This window comes from Anguilla rostrata, chromosome 1 (assembly GCF_018555375.3).
Source record: "Anguilla rostrata isolate EN2019 chromosome 1, ASM1855537v3, whole genome shotgun sequence".
NCBI lineage: Eukaryota > Metazoa > Chordata > Actinopteri > Anguilliformes > Anguillidae > Anguilla > Anguilla rostrata.
Genome location: NC_057933.1, coordinates 57,438,906 through 57,459,428, shown reverse-complemented (window position 1 = coordinate 57,459,428; position 20,523 = coordinate 57,438,906). Strand labels below are relative to the sequence as shown.

The 20,523-nt window shown below is 40.6% G+C and overlaps 3 protein-coding genes across 4 annotated transcripts in view; 2 read left to right on the top strand and 1 right to left on the bottom strand.

Moving 5' to 3' along the window:
* Positions 1 to 2,641: 2,641 nt before the first annotated feature.
* On the top strand, positions 2,642 to 5,272 carry LOC135259691 (E3 ubiquitin-protein ligase TRIM7-like). The gene has a single exon (XM_064344322.1). The coding sequence runs from the start codon at positions 2,872 to 2,874 to the stop codon at positions 4,510 to 4,512; it is 1,641 nt and encodes a 546-aa protein (XP_064200392.1). The 5' UTR covers positions 2,642 to 2,871; the 3' UTR covers positions 4,513 to 5,272.
* An 84-nt stretch (positions 5,273 to 5,356) lies between these two features.
* On the top strand, positions 5,357 to 15,003 carry LOC135259678 (protein asteroid homolog 1-like). Its single transcript, XM_064344297.1, has 5 exons — positions 5,357 to 5,425; positions 7,871 to 9,221; positions 10,944 to 11,154; positions 11,550 to 11,742; positions 12,065 to 15,003. The coding sequence occupies exons 1-5, from the start codon at positions 5,412 to 5,414 to the stop codon at positions 12,537 to 12,539; spliced, it is 2,244 nt and encodes a 747-aa protein (XP_064200367.1). The 5' UTR covers positions 5,357 to 5,411; the 3' UTR covers positions 12,540 to 15,003.
* atp2c1 (ATPase secretory pathway Ca2+ transporting 1) overlaps positions 13,533 to 20,523 on the bottom strand; it is a 43,811-nt gene continuing 36,820 nt past the window's right edge. For both annotated transcript variants that reach the window (XM_064344274.1, XM_064344284.1), the window contains exons 20-27: positions 20,057 to 20,107; positions 19,254 to 19,420; positions 18,472 to 18,540; positions 17,793 to 17,909; positions 17,499 to 17,646; positions 16,731 to 16,826; positions 15,933 to 16,074; positions 13,533 to 15,734 (exon numbers count right to left, since the gene is read on the bottom strand). In XM_064344274.1, coding sequence (XP_064200344.1) covers positions 15,607 to 15,734; positions 15,933 to 16,074; positions 16,731 to 16,826; positions 17,499 to 17,646; positions 17,793 to 17,909; positions 18,472 to 18,540; positions 19,254 to 19,420; positions 20,057 to 20,107 — 918 coding nt within the window. In that variant the 3' untranslated portion in view covers positions 13,533 to 15,606. The remainder of the gene's footprint in view (positions 15,735 to 15,932; positions 16,075 to 16,730; positions 16,827 to 17,498; positions 17,647 to 17,792; positions 17,910 to 18,471; positions 18,541 to 19,253; positions 19,421 to 20,056; positions 20,108 to 20,523) is intronic.

The window sequence follows — 20,523 nt, the reverse complement described above, 5'->3', positions numbered from 1 at the left end:
CGGTCTCTTAAATGCTAAAAACATATTCCTTTCTAAATGCCAAGATGGTTAATTTCGTTAAATTCTGTGTGTGTGATTTCAGCAAATGAACCTTGAGACACTTAATTCGCTTCGTGAAACTGAAAAAGTGTTTATCCCAAAATCGGGATTATAGTAGCTTTGTCACATGCTTGAAGCATGGCCCAGGTAGACATTTACGGAATGTACACGACTGACAAGCCGCCAAACACGTCTGACAGATTGAATGTTTGCCGGTTAAGGTTAGCTAGCTAGTCAAATGGCTTGGTAGCCGAAGTTGCGAACTGTTTTAGCATAGGCTACTACTGGACTACCAAATATAGCAAGCTGATTACGCTTTCTGCCAACTAATAATTTGGTTAAGTAGGCTAAAGGAAATAGTAAAAATGACTCGGCTACCGAAAAACTTAAGAGGAGGATTATTTTATGGTCGTCTAGAGCAGCTGTAAATAGCACACGCCATAATGAAATCACCACGAAATGGGATGCCTGCATTTTCAGACTTAGCACAGGCGGACCGTAGCCGGAGCCGCAATGGCAAGGCCAAGGAGCGCCGCCGCCCACCCCAGTGACCATAGACTGTGGCCCCTACTGTAGAATAGTCCTCCGATGTAATCCGGAAGTGACGCAAGCTGTACCTCATTGGTCCAGAACAAATATTGGCCCTGTGCCCAAATGATGCAATAAATCATAAAATAGACCCATGGACAGTCATAAGACGAATAAAATACACCTATTATGACTATTTGTTCTTGTGAGAAAAAATTAGTGGCTTTGTATTTTTATTGCATTTGTACCGTAGACTTACATGGAAACCGGATATGAAAACACCTATACTGGAGCCATCCGTAGTGGCGCTAGTGAGCAACCAGGAACTACAACACCAGGAAATGAGCTTCAAAAACGAAGTCTGGTTTTGGCCGCTTGGTCTGTACCCAACAAGTCTCACTCTCTGGTCTCACCCGTCAGTCGCCAGGACCCTCGGAAGTTGCATCACGTGGTGCATCACGTGGAAACAGGAGCGGAGCTGGAAGTCCCCCGCCAAGACCCTGCCAAGCGACAAGACACGTTACTAATAAGGTAATATTTAAATTGTATATGATGAACTTGAAGGTAATTATTTATGTGTATATATGATAAACATGAAGTTCATAATTTAAGTTATAGAAAAAATTTGCTTTACATGTTTACTGTTCATTTTATTGGTCATTCTTTTTTGTGTGTGTTTTTCTTACTTATTTTTTCTTACATGTTCGAAATAAAATCTATTCAATTCAATTCAATTTAATTCAATTCAATTCACATTGAAATCACCCGTCTCCTTGCATAACTTTGTAGCCATGGATTTATTATTGTGATTTGTTTACTTTTGTGGTTTTCCAAACAGCCATAATGTCATGCTTATGAGCCTTTTGATGTCAAAACCTGCGATCGGCACCTTGGGCTTATTGAACATTGTATTTTTCAAACACCATCACAGCCTACATGTATTTACACAATCACGTCGAATTATGCTAAGTTGGAACGGTCCTGGCGCTTGACGGGGTCTTGATGGTTGACTTCCGCAGCCAGACCCAGGGGCCAGGGGCTTTATCACTCGCAAGTTAGCAGCTAGCTAGCTAGCTACAAAGCCTTGTTAGCTACCTTCATAGCTATATACAGGCTAGTAAGTTTGAATACTGACTGAGGGCCTTTCTGTGGCCTTTCCACCTGTTTCCACTGGGTACTCTGGTTTCCTCCCACAGTCCAAAGACATGGAGTAGGCTGATTTCAGACTCTAAATCACTAAAGGTCAGAATGTTTGAGTGAAAGGTGCGTGGTCAATGCAATGGACTGGCAAGGGTGTGCTCCTACCTCTTGCCCACTGCATGCTAGGATAGGCTCCAACCCCATCCCTCTGCCCCTCCATGGTGTCTGTAATGCTCACTTCCTCCACAGATTTTCTTTTTTGCTATTGCTCTACAATTTGCAATCTCATTGCACAATTTGTGCTGAAACGTCTGTTCCGCAATGTTTTCACTTGATGACAGAATTTAGGTTATTCCAAAGGCTACTAATAACAGAGCAAATTTTAAGACACAAACTATAACTGATTCCAGTTAATCAAGAAATGCTGTATCTTTAAAAATAACTTAATTGAGTTGTTAAATTGTGCAATTTTGAAAAAAAAAAACTAGACTTTTAAAATATTCCTGTCAGATGAGATTCCAAATAAAAACAATCCAGTACTAGGTAATCTGCTTTCCATGTATTAAACCAGGGCAACATTCCACTGTAGCAATTGCAGTTTCAACAAAGTCACATTTACAGTATCATAACACAATGTTATAATTCCATAATTAATTTTGGAAGTATATTAATATACAAGCCTGTGCTAGATAATGGAACATTGAGCTATATATAAAGATTTTCTTCCACAAATACAATTGAATAAATCCCCAAATAACACATACTTGCATGCACCCAGATTCTTTACTACATTAGTAGTTGACCACATGCAAAATGATTCTTTATTTTATTGCCTGTCTAATCAGGGTGTTGAGAGCATTTCCGCTTTTTTTACAGCCTTACTTAGCACATAAACACGCAATCCCATATAAGGTCAAAGGAAATTACCCTTCCTCTTTCTGAAAATAGTTCCTCATCTACTGCTACAAATTTGAGATTGCTTGCTGTCACGTCTTTTTTGAGATGGTACTTTAAAAACCATAGGCAAGCAAATAAATGTACTGGAAAGACGATAGATTTTATCAGAGAAACAAAGGCATCTCTGAGATTTCTCTGCTCTGCCGTAGTGAAATTCTTCTCACCCAATAACAGTGAATCGGAAGCATATATTTCTTCTGGGAGACAATGTCATCCCCTACTACAAAAATGGAGGCTGAACTGAGCTGTTCTGTTTGCCTGCGCATCTACAGGAACCCTGAGTTTCTTCATTGTGGACACAACTTCTGCCGTGACTGCTTGTGCAAGGGATGGGAAAACCAGGACACAACAAAGATTTACAGTTGCCCTGAGTACCGGGCGGAATTTAGGGAGCTTCCTGTTTTACAGAGAAACATCAAACTTGCTAGCATCGTTGAACACCTCCAAGTTGTCAGAGAGTCATCTTTGTATTCCCTGGAGTCATCAGAACCTTCGCTTGGGCAGGGAGGTGACAGTGGACATTCTGAAACTCTACCTGTCATAGCAGACTGCCCAGAGCATGGGGAGCCCTGGGAGTATTACTGTCCTCAGCACAAGGCTTGCCTCTGCCGGTCCTGCCAGGAGAGCCATAAGGACCATAGCTGCCAGTTGCTGGACAAGGCCATGGCACAGATGAGGGTTGTGCTAATGGGAGAGATTGGGAGGCTGGAGCAGTCACAGAAGGCTTTGCAGGAAGTTGTGAGCTGGTTGCAGGATGCACAGGAACACGTGATCGCTGACCGGAGCAGGCTTAAGAAGCAAATCTCTGGGCTGTTCCACATGATCCATGAAATGGTCTCAGCAGATGAACAGAGCATATTGGATTTTATTGATGGTGAGGAGAACCGTCAGCACGCTAGACTGGACTCATACGAAGGGGAGATGCAGAAGAAGAAGGATGCCTCAGAACAGCTCCTTGTTGAAGCACGGGAATTACAGCAGAATCCCATGCCAGACTGGGAGTTTGTGAATTCCTGCCAGAAAATGTTGGAGAAGCTTTTGAAAGTTGACATCCACATTCAGGGCTACACATTGACAAAATGGGAGCTGGACAGGGCTTCGGTTAAACAAATTGAAAAAGAGGGCAAGACATTAGCAAGAAGGTTGGGCAAAATGATTCAAGATAGGCTTAGCCATAGTCAAGAGATCCTGTTGAAACTAACTGTGCCTACAAGGTCACAGGCTTGGAGAAATATGAGCAAGATCCAAAAGAGCCCCCCTCAGTTACAATTACAGAGAGCCAAACTAACACTGGACCGCAATACTGCTCACAGCAATCTGTGCCTGTCTGGAGATCTCTTGTCTGCAGAGTGGGTAGAAAAAGGACAGGTATTTCCCTCCCACCCAGAACGCTTTCGACTGCACCCCCAAGTCCTGTGCTCCCAGGGTTTCTCAACAGGGCAGCATATGTGGGAGGTGGTTCTGTCAGGAGGTCGGAGGTGGGAGGTGGGAGCCACCTGCAAGGGTTCCAACCAGTCCTGGGTGGACACCTGCATTGCCTGGGCCCTCCGCTGGGACGGTCGACGGCTGCAAGCCTTCGAAGGCCCTACCCGACACTCCAGTTCAACACTGAGCTCTGTTCTGCATGCCCCTGGCAGGATGAGGGTATGTTTGGACTGTGAAAGGAGAACCCTCTCCTTTTTTACTTTGGAGGAAGAGGTTATTCAGACTACCAAAGAAGAGATGAAGAAAAGGACCCAACTTCACACATTTCATATCAAACCTACTGGTCCTATCTTCCCTGGATTCTATTTGGAGCAGTCCAGTGTCAGGATCATACAGAACAATTCCAACACAAATGTAGTGTGAATCATACAAAATACTGGGTAAATGTATATAATAAACTATTATACCACTGTATATATTACTATACCGTTTATTGTGCTAGTTTTAATGTTTAATGCTTTTAATGTGTATTTTTAGTGAACTGGAAACTGGAGCCAATTCTGTTTAATTTTGAAGCTGCAGAAAAAAAGATGTTTACAAAAAGACAAAAAACAATAAAATGGGTTGTATGTTCTCAGCAACATGGAAGGAATGTTTTCATATTTTCAGATTTCACAAGCACACTTTGAGATAAAATAAACAAATGCTTGATAAAATTGTGATCGCTGTAATTATGTGACACAAAGTTTGAATGACACATTCTCTTCAAATGGTAAGATGAAAAAACACTGAGCCAAGTTACATGATTCAGGCAACATTGGGCAGCATTGCTTTGGAATAGAGCTTGTTTAGTTTTTGTGAGCCAAGATAGCCATTTGTTGTAATTTGGTCTCATTTTGATATCAATGACAGGCCTGGATTTAGCAAGTTTCAGTTAATGACTTATAGACAGTGCTTTGTATGCATGAGTAACTTGACGTTTTTGTACATTGAAAACATGTTTTTGTTCAGATACTTCTTTTTGTACTGTGTTTGTTATGAGTAACTAATAATAATAATACAAATAAATGTATGAATCATATCAGATAATACAATTTAGAGACTGAAATGCATACACATTAGGGATGTTAACAAATAATTCATTAACTGTAAATTGTTAATAAACGTTGATTGATTAATTTTATTGATTGAATGGATACATTTCATTAAACCATTGCAATGAATAACCTAACGCTGAAAACTATTGCTCTTATATTCTAAACAGTACGGTAAAATGTCCCCTTTCGGTTTCGTTTTCCTGCAGTGAGATAACGCTTGGCTGTATGCTGCTCACAAGGTAAACGTATATGCGCAGAAATATCATTTTATGAAAATTGTTCTTTTTGTTAATATAAAATTTGTGTGTGGGTGAAATAGAAAACTTATTTTACCTTAATGTTGATGGTTTGTTTCTTAATGTTAAGTATGCAACTACAGAAATACTTTAATAGACCCGTTTATGCCAGCTTTGTTTTGTTTATTAATTATAGCTTAAAAATTTATGATCTGTTGATGTTTTATTCATATTTGTGCAGATACTGTGTATTTGTATAACGAATGTTGCTATTTCATTGGGGGATTTATAGGGTGACTGAGGGCAATTGTAGCACTTTTTTCACCCCGCTTCACCTATACCAGTGATTTTTATGCAAAAGTCTTTATACTAATTGTTTATAGCTTTTAAATGTATTTACAGACAGTATATGTGCCACAATAATGTTTGTAATGTTTGACACAAGTCAGATGTTACAACTACCCAAGTACATGTTCTAGTAAAATCAGTTAGCTTTATTCAGTAATTGAATGAAATCGTTCAAACATTTTAAAATAATTATTCAAATCCCATTCAATTCCTGAATATTTTGGCCTTATCTAATAATGTTTTAGTCAAGTATGTCATAATAGAAAAAGCTGCTTATTAGTCTGTTACATTTTACAGTTCTCTTCCTTACATCACTTGAAGCTTTTGTTTTCAGTTCAATACTACATTTGCCACCTACCAAACTAGCGATCCAGCTATCAATAGATTCATAAGCAAAGTTTTGAATCAAAATGTCTGCCTGGAACACTGACCTTATTTACATAGCACCTAAACTTCATGAAACAGTCTTATAGTGCCAAGAGTTTAAGTGAAAAGCCATGCTCATCTGTTTAATCAGTGGCTTGTTGTTTGACCATCCTTCAACAAAACCACAAAACAAGTAATTCATACACAGAGGTAGAATCACAAGGAAAGGAATATCCATCCATCCATCCATTATCTATACCCGCTTATCCTGAGCAGGATCACAGGGGATGCTGGAGCCTATCTGGAATACACCCTGGACAGGCCGCCAGTCTATCACAGGGCACGCACACCATTCATTCTCACACTCACACTCATAGGCAATTTGGAGTCTCCAGTCGGCCTACCTGCACATCTTTGGACTGTGGGAGGAAACCCACACGGACACAGGGAGAATATGCAAACTCTACACAGAAAGCTGAGATTTGAACCTACAACCTTCTGGCTGTGAGGCGACAGTGCTACCCACTGCACCACCATGCCGCCCGGAAAGGGATATATATATACAGGACTGTGCAAAAGTCTTAGGCACCTGTAAAAAAAAAAAAATGCTGTACAGCTAAGATGCTTTCAAAAATGATGAAATGAAAGGTTATAAAAAATAATATAAAGAGTAGTACATAGTTAAAAACTAAATAAAATCAATGTTTGGTGTGACCACCCTTCGCCTTTAAAACTACATCAATTCTCTTAGGTACACTGTCCTGTAGTTTTATAAGAAAATCGGCTGGTAGGTTGTTCCAAGCATTTTGGAGAACTTGCCACATTCTTCTGCAGACTTTTGGCTGTTTCGCTTGCTTCTGGCTCTCCAAGTAATCCCAGAGACCCTTGATCAAGTTTTTGTCTGAGAAGTAGTCTATTACTTAAAATATTACTTTATTTAACAAAATACAGAAATGTATCTGTAAAATTTCATTTTTTGGAAAATTCATGTTTGGAAATCTCAAATTTGCTCTTTTCTACTGACACACTAATGCAGAAAACAAAAAGACCAAATATATACTACATATTATATTTAAAAATCTAGGGTGACTAAGACTTTTGCACAGTACTGTATATACTTAAGCTTTGCATTACTCTGCTATGTACAAATCAACAGCCAATCAAAAAAAAAACATTCTTGAATTGTTGCTACAGTAGTTACTGTCATTCAACAATTGTTTTTATTGGACTGATGTCTTTACAGTGGGCGTGCTCAGCCATCAAACTCCTACTGAATCTATCAAAAAGTGTCCCACATTCGCTTTATCCACCCTACTACATTTTAAAACTCTCAGTCAAATTGGGCACAGGTACTAGGCTCATAAATGTCAATATTGTGTTGTGTACTATTGCACCACAATCCTAACAAAAACAACAGGTTCCCCCTGTGGTGGTTTGGACCCCTTATAAATAAATTTATAAAAATAATTCTAACAAAAAGTAGTAGTGTTCTGGCATCTGCGGTGCAGAAACCTTATGTTGTGGTTGTTCCGTCATATTTATGCTATTTAAACTGTATGATAAACTGATAAGCCTATGAAACAAAATACTGTACACTCCCTCTTGTTGGTAATCACTTACGTGTGCACCTACAAGGCTAAACTACAACATAAAGTACTACAGAAAAGTCAAAAACTGGATTAAAGCTAAACAGAGCAAGCTTGCAAGATTAATTTTTTGCTCCATTTTTTACAGCATCATGTGGATTCAGGATTTCTCAAAGTACATGGCTGAAAGCACAGATTTTTTTATTGATCTGCATTTAAGAAACACCACACTTGTCATCGATGGCAACAGTTTGTACCGCAGACTGTATTTAGTTTCATGTTTTGATCACCAGCATGGGGGAGAATATGACTCCTTTTCTCATCGCATCCGTAAATTTTTTAGGGCCCTCTTCCTCTGTAACATACGCCCCTTTGTTGTGCTGGATGGCAGTATGGATCACACCGACAAGAAGTTCAAGATTCTCAAGCAGCGAGCCCAAACTAACATTACAGTGGCTCACGCCCTGTCAACAGGATCTCGGGGGACAATCCTACCTGTCCTTGGTAAAACTGTGTTCAGGCAGGTCCTGTCTGAAATGCAGGTGCCATTTGTTCAGTGCATTGCAGAGGCTTCGAGGGAAATAGCGTCCCTGGCCAACCAGTGGAATTGTGCAGTGCTGACCATGGACAGCATCTTCTACATCTTTGATTTGAAGGGAGGGTGTGTCCCCACAAATTATTTTTGCTGGGACAATGTGAAAGCGTGTAAGAAGACTTCGGAGATGTACATAGATGCTCGGCTCTTCTCCATCAATAGATTCTGTACACACTTCAACCACATGAATAAAGAGCTTCTACCACTGTTTGCTACCATGGTCGGTTATACTGCCATGGCTAGCCATGATTACACTAATCTGCAACACATCATGAAGACATTCTTCATCCAGGCCAATTTCCCAGAAGGGCCACGCAAGTCCAAAGATAGGACCCATGATTGCATTGACAACCTCCTTCACTGGTTGGCTCAGTTCACAGGTCCACAGGCGGCCCTGAAAGGGGTGCTGGAAGTTCTTGGAAGTGCCCACAGTAGAAGGTATGTCCACTCCCTCCTCTCCTCTGGATTGAAGTACTACCAGCTCTCTGCCAGCAACCTGGTCCCATTCTTCACAGAGGGAGCCCCACAGTCCAACATGCCAGATGGCATTAGGGCCTTGCCAACATGGATCCTCCTGGCATTGGCTAAGGGGCAATTGGGCTTCTTCATCCTAAATGTACTGGTGTTGCGAAGAGTGATGCTGTACAGTCAAGTTGAGGATTTCCAGCTACCAAGTTGCAACACAACCTCACATCCCATTCGCCAGGTTCTATACAGCCTGTTACTTCATGGGAAGCAGAAGCAAACTGACAGAAAGATGAGCCTTGTGGATGCAAGGGTGAACTTGTGTTCGGCTTACTGTGTACAGGAGTTTGGGAGACAGGGTCTGTTTCTGAAGCCATCTTCTGTTCCTGCTGAGCTGATAAAAACTGTTCTGTACCTACCTTTGGAGAGCCTGAACAAGGTAATAAATACCATCTATCCTCATAATTTAGTCACCTGTATTGTTCTACATTGTACTGTGGCCCTCCAGGACCAATTTTCAGTTGTTATGTGAACAGAAACTTGACAGGCCACTACCGAGAGCCAGTAGGATGGCATTAAAAAATTGAGGGATCTACAGTCCCTTAAAATCCATTTCCATCCCTCTCTGTTAGATAGCTCCTTTCAACTATGGACTCGTAATGGCATTATAAAAATGAAAGATCTTTATATAAATGGCATGTTTCCTTCTTTTGAATTACTACGCAGTAAATTCAATCTGCCTCAAACCCATTTCTTTCAATTGCTACAAATTCGGAACTATATTAGATCTAATACAAATACCTTTCCTAATGCACCTAATAGCACCAAGATGGAATGCTTGTTTTCTGTTGATCCTTTGTCTAGGGGGGTAATATCTTATATCTATAACTGTATGTCTGAACAATTAGATATATCCCTAGATTTTCTGAAATCCGCTTGGGAGGAGGACTTAGTCATTGGCTTAACTGGAGCAATGGATAGAGCACATGTTCTGTCCTATTTTTGGAATTCTATTTTTTAAAGTCTGATATCCTAGGGCACATGATAGAACATGACCCAGTATTGGCAGTAGTTGGGGTGCCAGGAGAGGATAGTCCTCTTAGAGGACTCAATTCCACTGTGGAAAGGTTCATAAACCTTCTGGCACGCAGATTAATTCTATTGAACTGATAACAGGCACAGCCTCCCACTCACACTGTGTTGATAAAAGATGTAATGCAACACCTTAAACTGGAAAAACTCAGATTCACCCTACGAGGTTCCATTGAGAAGTTCCATAAGACTTGGCAACCCTTTATTGATTATGTAGGCCAGGCAGTAAACACCCTCTTAATTTCTTTACTACAATAACTAGGCTATACCTAATATAAGATGTCAGTAAATACCACGTAAAGCAGCTTTGTACCTTGGTTGATATTTACACTGTATACTGTATATGTACTATGCCTGTCCTATGTGTATGAAAACACAAAACACAAAGTTTTTTGCAATATTTTATATAATTTGTATACTGTGATTACTGTTTGTTTGTTTGTTTGTTAACTAAAATACCAATAAATAGACGTTAAACATAAAAATAAAAAAAATTGAGGGATCTTGTGTGACACACCCAGCTTTTCACTTCTTAGTGTGCTGTTCCAGTAGAAACTGTGATTGGGACTAACTTGAGGGAATGCATGATTGACCACAGTGTCAGCCAAGAAGGGGGGGGGGAGGGGGGTGAGTCAGCAGGGGGCTCCCAGTAATGACTAACCGATTGGCACTGCAGTCTGCCTACATCAGTTGTGCATGGACTACAGGCTGCAGTGGTGTAGTATGTCAATGCCCTTTTCTTCTTGTGAATATCCTGGCTTTTGGATTTTGAACATGACTAAAATAATGTGATTAAAAATGACTTTCATATTCTGTCAATTCTTTGAAATTTCTTGTGCTCTTTTGGGAATTCTCCTGAAGAGTCACAGTCATTCTTGCACAGCTGCAATATTGTTTAACACTGAAATGTTAAAATTCTTTGACGCCATGCAATGTAGTGCTATGATACGGGATTTTAAAGGTTGAAACCGCTAGAACCCTTTCGTTCTGACCATCCGGGTGTGTCACGTTCTGGAACACAGGACAAGCATTGTGCTATAATGGTTAATAAAATTTCATTATCTTGCAGGTGTGGGTCCAGATCCGGCTTGAGTTCCTATTGGAGACTCTGAAAGTGAAACCATCTTTGCTACGGCTGGTGCCCTCTCACCTACATCTACCTGTGTGCGTAACCTGTTTTTGGCTGACTCATGCTGAGCCCAGGCCGGATCTGCAGCATCTTCAAGCATTGCTGTTGGGATTTGTGTTTGGAGAGCTCAGTCGAGTGAAAATCCAAGAAGGTAAGTTGCCTGTAATTCAAGTATGCTCCATAGTTCTTCATATAATTATCCTGGGGACAGATTTAGTCAGAAATAGTCCTGCATACAGGCAAAACTGTTTCCAGGTATTACCAAATAAAACAACATTAATAAGATATCTTGTATATGCGCATGAACAAATTAGATGCTTTCTTAAAATGTCTTGCTATTACTTAGACCCTCAGGTCCTCCAAGTTTTGTCATGCTGATTGCATACAGGAGCAATGCGGTGGCGCTGCTCTGTTGTCCTAGCTTTCGGTACTGCATTAGCTGGGGGGGGGAGACATTTGGAGAACCAACCCTGTCTAAAGGAAGGGGGAGGTAGCCTGGTATGGGGGAAAATAAAGCATGCACAAGACTCCTCTTTGTTTGGTTAGGACAGACCAAGTGGGGCCGGGACCTGGCGGCAGTCTGGAAGAGGCTGAACCAGTTGCGGGTGAAAAGACAGAGAGACAAGGGGCCTGACCCAGGTGTGGCCCACACTTTTTGCCAATGGCAATCCTGCCTCCGGATGAGCCTTCTCCTGAACCAGCTGCTCTGCTTTCCTCTGCCGGAGCCTGAGTGTGCCTGGTGTGCAGTAACCTCAGTTTGCCCTCATTGTCAACTTTGGTCTATTTCTTTCAGATTCACCAGTTTGTAATAAACACATACACATAATAACATGCAGTTTTTTTCTGCCTGTGATATTGAAAGTGTGCTCAAAGGAGTAAGGTTAAGGTATTTTCTGAGAATCTGTAGCAATTCTCTGTAAAAGCCATCCTTTATACAAGTGTTGTCTCATTAAGAATACACCATAAATTGTAGATTTAATTTTAAAAACACTGGAATTGCATCAGACTGGTGCTTTATGGTGTACAAGCAGAAAACTGAGAATTTATATCCCCTCTGACAGGTTGTACAGGGGGGCACTGGTGCACCAAGTGGTGAAGGAGATGAAAGAGGGAAAGGCCCCAGAAGACCTGTTGCAGGGACCCCATCTTCCTGGACAACTCTTCAGAGACCTGATGGGGGCTGTACAGAGCTCTGTGGGTGCAGGCTTCTTCACGAAAAAGTGGAGGAAGACAGGCCAGCGACAAGCTCAAGAGCAGCAGCAGAATCATACAGAGAGTCCCCAGGCCACCCAAGACACCAGCAACAGCTCTGCACAGCTGGAATGTGACGATGACAGAGAAAATGAAGATAATTATGATGGTGATGACCATGGCGATGATTGCGATGACGACGATAGTAATGATGATGACCAGGAAGAGGATCAGCAGTGCTGGGAACCAGCCAGCCCAGTCCGAGTGCGATTTGTGACCACGTGTCGGACTAACCGGACTCGAGACCGTGTGAGAGTGAGAAAACCACACCGGGTAATGTGGTAAACAAAGACAATCCCTTTGCCGTGCCAATTTAACAACTGTCAAAAATGCTATGCGATACTTTATACGATGCGTTTTAACAGAAATAAGAATATTGTAATTGGCCTAATAGAGTGTATTGTTGGAACTACTGAAAAGTATAGCAGATTATGCACAGCAGTAAAAAGCCTTTTGACTATTGTTCTAATGTGCCCTTTGGCTCAACAATGCTCAGGGATACCACCAAAACCTTTGTTCAAGAAGCCAGAATTACCAAGAATCCACATCATTGCAATATAATTGACCTCAGATGCCTCACTGATTTTAATCAGAAATAACCACCATTAAAGCATGATCTTTACCTTCCGCCTGTGTTAGAACTACAAAGACCCCAACAAGATGGGATTGTCTAGGTCCACTGAGTTTGGGAAAAGTTTTTTCAGTCAAAGCAACAGCCTTGTCAAATTCTGTATTATTTATTATGGAGTATTATGTAGTGTACAAGTCTCAGGGTTTGCAGAAAACTAAAGTATGGATCAAAACAAAGAAATTATGTGACCATTAATATTTTACATTGTATAGTGACCAAGTAATTTACATGGATGTGTGTGTGTAATGCAATATTGCATTATGCATCTTTTATTTAGCTTGTGATGTTTTCCTGCCCATGGAGAACAGGCAAAATTTTGCTTTATAGCCAACTCTGGTGAGCTTGATGTGATTGTGCAACAACACATAGAATACAATAAGGAAAATAAATAAGGTGTATGCAATCTTTTATTTATTTATATTTACCTTTATTGTGCCAAGTAGTTCAAGGGAGTTTTAAATGTAGTAAGGACCTGGGGTTTGTAACGTGATGGTCATAGTTTGAGTGTTGTATGAGCATGCAGTTTTTTGACCATGAAATAATTAAATTGAGATTATTTCATGGAGTATCCCTTTATCCTTAGTTCCTCTGCTTGATTTTAATACGGACATTTCAAGAGTAATTTCATACAAAATTAGAGACAGGGCTAAAAGGTTTATAAAAATTTTAATGTACAGATTTATTCTCCAACTGCCACAACAGAGTACTGGTTTCAGCTGTGTGAACACAAAACAAGAAGCACAGCCAGTATTTTCACACTGATGGTCCTTACTTGTACCTTTTGGAAGAGAAGCAGCACACACACAAGGGCTGTTACTAGCTCAACTTGGACCTGTCAGGTGGATCAAAGCAAAGAAAAGCTATGAGGGGTCAAAAGTCACCCCAGTTAAAGAAACATCAGAGAGAAGCTGCTGCCTCGCCTGTGGAGAAAAGGCCTTGAATCATTTGGTGAGGTATCTGAAGATGTAAACACTCCAGTATATGTGTTGAGAAGGCCCTTCTCTGTCATACAAATCAAAGAAATACAGTAGGTTATCTTCCTATCAAGAGTGCAAATGGATATCATTGGATAAATGACAGATAAATAATATCACACATTTTACAGCAAAAATTGTACAAATGAATATATATTCTACATTCTGGTTTACTTGATTATTCATTCTGTGGGTACAGAGGAATGTGGGGTGCGGGCTGGGAGGGGAGGAGGGGCATGTGAAGTGGAATCAACTTGGAATGAGCTCCCTGTGAGGTCATGGCTGAACCTGAAAGCGACCATCATCTTAACCCCTTTCATTAATCTTTTTTTGTGCAAATCTTAAAACTGGGGGAGGAATTCAGTCCAACTGCAACTGCAGTATCTTCCTTAAAGGTCCAGGAAACTGAAATCTTTGAATTCTTTGCTGATGTGTTGTTTTAATATTTTTTTGCATTAAAAAAACATACAAAAGCCTGTGCCAAAATTGGCTTGCTTTCCCCCTTGGATAAACGTCAGGTTTTCAGTGGGCGGGGTTAACTAGGTGTTGGTTACGTAACAAAAGCGCTAAGCCCAGTGAAATCCTTCCCACATGTAATATGTAAATGATGCTCTTGCCACTATTTTGTGGGGAATATACCCACAATTTGAATCCAGTTTCCTGGACCTTTAACTTTGAGTGACTTGTAAGCAAGTGTGTTGTTCTTTCTAAAACACATTACCAGAAGTTTGTCAGTCACTGAAATGAATGAATTAGTCTGTGTACATATAAACGTAATACATTTATATATATATATATATATATACATATATATATATGATTTGTTATTCAAAGCTAAGGATAGAAGCCTGTAGCAGTTAAACTCAATTAATTTATTCAATTATACCCCAAGTATGTCTGACTCAAAAAGAATAAAAGGGACTGATGATGTACAGAAAATTGTCAATTTTCCTTGGCTACTTATTACCTTTGTAGGTAAAAATGAAAGAGTAAAATAACCAAACATGGTGAAATCACAGCACTATTCCAGCACCCTAGGCATGCAGCAGATAGCAGTGGCATTGCATCCAACACCAAACCATACTGACCACATTCACACATACTCCACTTTTGGACAAACTAAATTCTTTTTCATCCCCCCCCCCCCAAATAAAAATCTATTCAGCCACAAAATACACAACTTTATAGTGGTAACTGCCTCCAAAAATCTGTACACAAAATTATCGCACACATTTCTTTTACAGAAGTAGTCTTCTAAATTGTGAAGTTACATATTTCAAAGCAACTACACGGGGACTCAAACCAGTCTAGCAAGATGAGCTGGAATGCGTGAATGTGAGAGCCATATCGTTCCACAAAAGCTATAATCAGCCACCTGTGCTCAAAGAAAGGTGGTTTAAAAAAAGACAGAAAGCTTCCTTTAAAAATGAGAATGATGTCAATAACCGCTCTTTGTTAACAGTTAACCTCATAAATAATGTTCTTGAAAGGTTGTACAGTTTCAAGCAGCAAACCACAGCATTGAAGCCTGGTTGTGTTTCTGACCACTACTGTCCCCTCTGAGGTAAGGACAGCACAACCCATCATAAATTACACTCGAAAAGCCCAAAAACTGAACAGTACACGGAAGGAAAACCTGCTCCCGTGTTTACTTTCCAGTCTGTGTCCTCTGCAGGGCACCACCCCAAAAACCCAACCCCACCAATCCAAGCCCCCCCCGCTCTCTCCACACTGGACGCAACATGCGTCATACTTCGTGGAAAGAATCTGATGTCTCGATTTTGCCTGTCCCTCGGCCTCTCCACCTCTCCATCTTCTTTATTAGCTCAGAGACCACGCACACAGTGGAGGTCAGCCCCACGAGGAAAAGCAGATCTGCAAAACACAAGGGGCACTTTACATCAGTCCTGCACATCATTTCACCAGCTGAACAACAAACATAAATGGAAAATGAAAGGATTAATTAAAAATAAATAAATATATAAATAAAAAGCACACAGTGTGATCTCCATTTTGGTGCTGAAAAAAGGGTGCAATAACCCCCCACCATAGACTGCAGTGGTCTGGTCTTACCCAAAATACTGAGGCTCTCAGTCTGGAACACCTTCTGTAGCGGGGGGAAGTAAATGACCAGCAGCTGGCCCATGATGGAGCCCAGAACTGCATAGCAGAACATCCTGTTGCTGCACAGGCCCATCTCATGCACCATACGGGTCTGTCAGAGGGTGACACGCAGGGATCAGTGGAGAGCTCCAACTGCAAGTTTGCCTTCATTCTACCTTATCCAGTATCAAATTAAGCATTCAGATAACACCTCTTGGTTTCCACAAAGAATGGCTGTTTACATGCCTATTCAAACATATATTTCGCGCTGCTGTTGTGTGTCCATTTGTATGGAATAAGAGCATGCCAGTAAGCAGAACACCAAAATCACAGTTACCTGATTTGCAAGTCAGGATGAATCACACTAATGCACTAGGTAACTGTGATTGTGGTGAACTGCTTACTGGCGTGCCCTTATTCCATAAAAATAGACACATAGTAGTGCAAAATATTTTTTTGAAAAGCATGAACCACTCGGAATCTCTTTCTCCTCCTGGAAGAGGTGCTCTTGCCATTCTGTCAAATTTAGACAAAAGGTCGATTGATCCGATTGGCCATAATAACACAACTTTGTCATGACTACAAGCAATACAATCTGTCGAACAAAAACTTTTCACAGCTGACCTGAAATGTATCCACTGGGAGTGGAATATTGACACGGGCTTAAGATCAGAGCCCTAGTGGAGGAATGCGTCCTCCGGTCAAAGTCGAAAAGCACACAACGCACGCAGCGCTTTCCTGTTTGAGTCCAACACCGAGGCGTCCTACCTGCGACCTGGAGCTCAGTGCGTTGAACATGTCGAAGAAGACGAAGCAGGTGAAGGTCATGGTGGTGTCCCGCGGGGTGATTACGTTGTCTTGCAGCTGCCGGGGGGCCCAGAAAAGCTTGGGTTTGAACACTTTCACAGCACAACAACTTAAAGTGTGTTAAAACATGGGAATAAATGGCCTTTTACAGGCCGGATGATATCAAGGTTTTGCCTTCACCCCCAGCCCTCAGTGTGTTTGCTTCTATATCAATACAATCCACTTATTAAAAGAGAACAAAACATTTAATGAAATGTCTGCTTTGTTAAGGCTTCCCGGCAGTTAACTTTCATCTTGTCTGTTGACATGGCAGAAGCCCTCAACCCAGGGCAACAAACATCAAAACAATTCACAAACACAAAAATACAATCAGAACAGAACACATATCACCAGTGAATAAAAGAAACAATTAATCAGCAATTTACTGAAGTTCTAATTAAACAGTGGAAACAGTTAAGTATTCTAGTTTTTATGCCTGCAACTGTATAAATCTCTCACATGTACACTGACCATCACCCTGAAAAGGGGTATCTGCTATGTGATACAATGGAAATTGTAAAAGGAAAAATGTGCTGTACTAACTCAAGAACAAGAGGAATGTTACAATCTGGAGAATTGAAAGTGCATTAGTCCACCATATCCACAGGGTACAAAAGATAGCAGCACTGGATAAAACGTCAAAATAAAGAAAGAGAAGCAACGTATAATATAAGTGTGCGCTCCACAAACCTCTCTCCAGAACACAAAGAGGGTCCCGCACACGATGATGAGAGACGAAACCAGAATCTTCACAATCAGGCTGCGGGTGATGATGCTGTCTCTTACGTTACGCGGAGGCTTCCGGATCACATCCAGATCCACTGGCTCCACGCCCAGACTGGGGAGGTGTTGGGAGGGGCAGCGTGAGGGTGGGGTAGAGGATATGGAAAACAACAGAGCATAACATCACTAATCCGCCTTAAAAACAGCACAAAGCCCGCAGTTTTTCTCCCTAGAAATCATGTGCTATCCAATGTGAGTTACCTTTGAGCTGGCGGTCCGTCCATTATGATATTAATCCACAGAATCTGCATGGCATTTAGGGGATTAGGGAAATTCATCAAAGTAGCCAAGGAAATTAGAGTCAAAGCCGCAATACTCCTGGAAAGTCACAATGAAAACACAGTTATTCAGACTGTGAAATTACTGCTATTAATACATTGTTTTTGTTACATTTATAGTGCCGCTTAAAAGGGATATTTTGCCATCTGGGTTTTTTATTGGTATTTCAAATTAAGCGTATGATTATGATTGGCCCAGACAATTTTAGTGTTCAATGAAGGATATTTTTGGTACTTAGAGAAGTTTTTGTAAAGCCAGACTTGGTGGCTTTACAATTGCAGGTACAGCAACATTTCCAGAGGCTATACACATAAATAGATTTTTTTTCTGGAGCGTAGCTGCCTAAGCCTGCAAGCATCATAGCAAATTGTTCAAGTGAAAATAATATTGAATGTTTTATAAAAATATTTTTTGAAGAACAACGTTGCTGTGCAAGCAGCTTTGGCCTGTAAAGCTGGCATTATAAAGCTGGCAGGTCAGAAACATGCAAAACAGCATTTATCACGCACAAAAACTGTCTAGGCCAACCAACATATTCACAAAAACGTAAATAATCCACTTAAATACGACAAACAATATCATGCAAAGCTAGGGAACTTACGTGCTGAGCTGAAACCTGACAAAATTCTTAATGTTGTTGTAAATTCCTTTGCCTTCCTCAATGGCTGACCTGTTGAAAACCAATAATGCAAGCACTAATTAAAATTTCCTAAATAGTTTTGGAAAAAACAATCATTCACTAGGCTTGTTGCGGCATTTGGTTTGGCAAAGGGTGTATGAGCCTATACTGTCAATACCAGTATTTTGCTATTTTTTTGTACAAAAAAACACAAATAACAATAATAATAACAGTGCATGAAGAACTTCTACGTCAATGTTATTAAATGAATATATGTACATCATATTATATTCACATGGTTCTCCTCGTTTAAGAATATTAGGAGAGTAATACAATAATTTTCATTGGCATCACAAAACTGCGCACATTGTATTGACATTATTCAAAACCGTGGATACATGCACTCTTCTTTCTCCGCGCTCACACTCAGAGAATATTCATGGAAAAGATCTGCAATGTGCATGTTTGGTGAATTTCAGTGACTGGAAACATGTGGTGATGCACAAGTACAGAAAATAATTATTGTTTATATTAATCAAATTGCAGGCCATGTTGTTAAAGCAACAATAAAAAACAATCAGAAAGAATCACTAGTTTATACTGGCCACATATAAACTTACAGTTAAAGATGTGACCCTCGTGTGCACGTTTTTATAATATGTAACATCTGACAGATGGAAATGTTAAAAACCCAGGCATGAGGCGTTCAGGTGAAAAGGGCCTTGGAGTTCAGGCCTTGGCCATTGGAGATCAGTTCTGCTCACATGATGGTCTGGAAGTCATCATCCACCAGGATCATGTCAGCTGCCTCCTTGCAGACGTCTGTCCCCGTCTTTCCCATGGCCACCCCGATGTCCGCGGCTTTAAGGGCCACCGCATCATTGACCCCGTCCCCTGTCATTGCCACCACCGCACCGATGTTCTGCAAAGACTGCATGGGAAAGAACACAGGTTTACACTTCTACCCCCGTATGCACTGTAACACAGCAAAACGTACTATCAACCTGAACCATTACAGTCTGTGCTTGAAATTCTTTTTCTGAAATTAATGAAATGTCCTCTGATGCAAAGGCTGTAACGATTAAAAAGAACAAAAAAGATAAAATCAGAGGAAAAGCATTTAGATGTATAGACTGGTAACATAAAGACATTCACCATATTAGTGAGTGTGGAAGTACTATGCAAGTACACATTTTGGAATAGTCTTACACAATATGTTAAACACTCAAAAAAGAAAAATAATCAAATATATATTTGAGACAGATTTTATTGTCTTATTTTCTTTTCACTGAAAGTTTATTTACTTTCAGCCACAGTCCAAGGAATTGCATACATTAACAGCCATAACAATTTATTTCACTAAAAACAATTAGCACTGACATGATGGAGACCTTTCATTAATGAGAAATTAAAGAAAATAACATCAATAATCTGCCATTATATTCATTGACACAGGGTGCTCATGAGACCAGAACAACAAAGCAGTAGTATTATTCTCTCCATGGTAGTGCTAAGCTAAGTGCAGTGTGGAAGTATCACATGGCAACTGACAACGATCACAGCTCACCTTGACAATCTTCAGTTTGTGTCTGGGGCTAGCTCTGTAGAATACCACTATCTGTGAATGCACAAAAAAGACCATTATCCTCCCCATCTGGCTGCAGAAACGCAGACAAAGGCAGCCCGTTTCCCAAATGTTTCCCGTCGCCTGGGCTGAACGTTGTCTGGGACACAGCAACGGCCCATCTAAGAGTGCTATCTCTCTCACCCTTTCTCTTTCTCTTACCCCTTCCATATCTGTCTACAAATACATCAATCTTCGTAAACAGATTTTCCAGCATCTTCCCCCCATATTTCTATCTTGAATCATATTCATCTTTATAGTAATACGTCCATCCACCATCTCTCCATTTTTCCATCCATCCACTCAGTTTCTCTCTCACACACAAACACACTTCTCTCCCTCTCTCTCGCTCACACCCTTTCTCAGTCACACACGTGTGCATGCACACATATCTTTGCTCTCTCACCCAC

Excerpts from the sequence above, each read along its gene's own strand:
- LOC135259678 (XM_064344297.1), top strand. Across the intron at positions 11,155-11,549 it reads TCGAGTGAAAATCCAAGAAG|GACAGACCAAGTGGGGCCGG; the intron begins GTAAGTTGCCTG and ends TTGTTTGGTTAG. Across the intron at positions 11,743-12,064 it reads CCGGAGCCTGAGTGTGCCTG|GTTGTACAGGGGGGCACTGG; the intron begins GTGTGCAGTAAC and ends CCCCTCTGACAG.
- LOC135259691 (XM_064344322.1), top strand. The coding sequence starts at position 2,872 with ATGTCATCCCCTACTACAAAAATGGAGGCTGAACTGAGCTGTTCTGTT.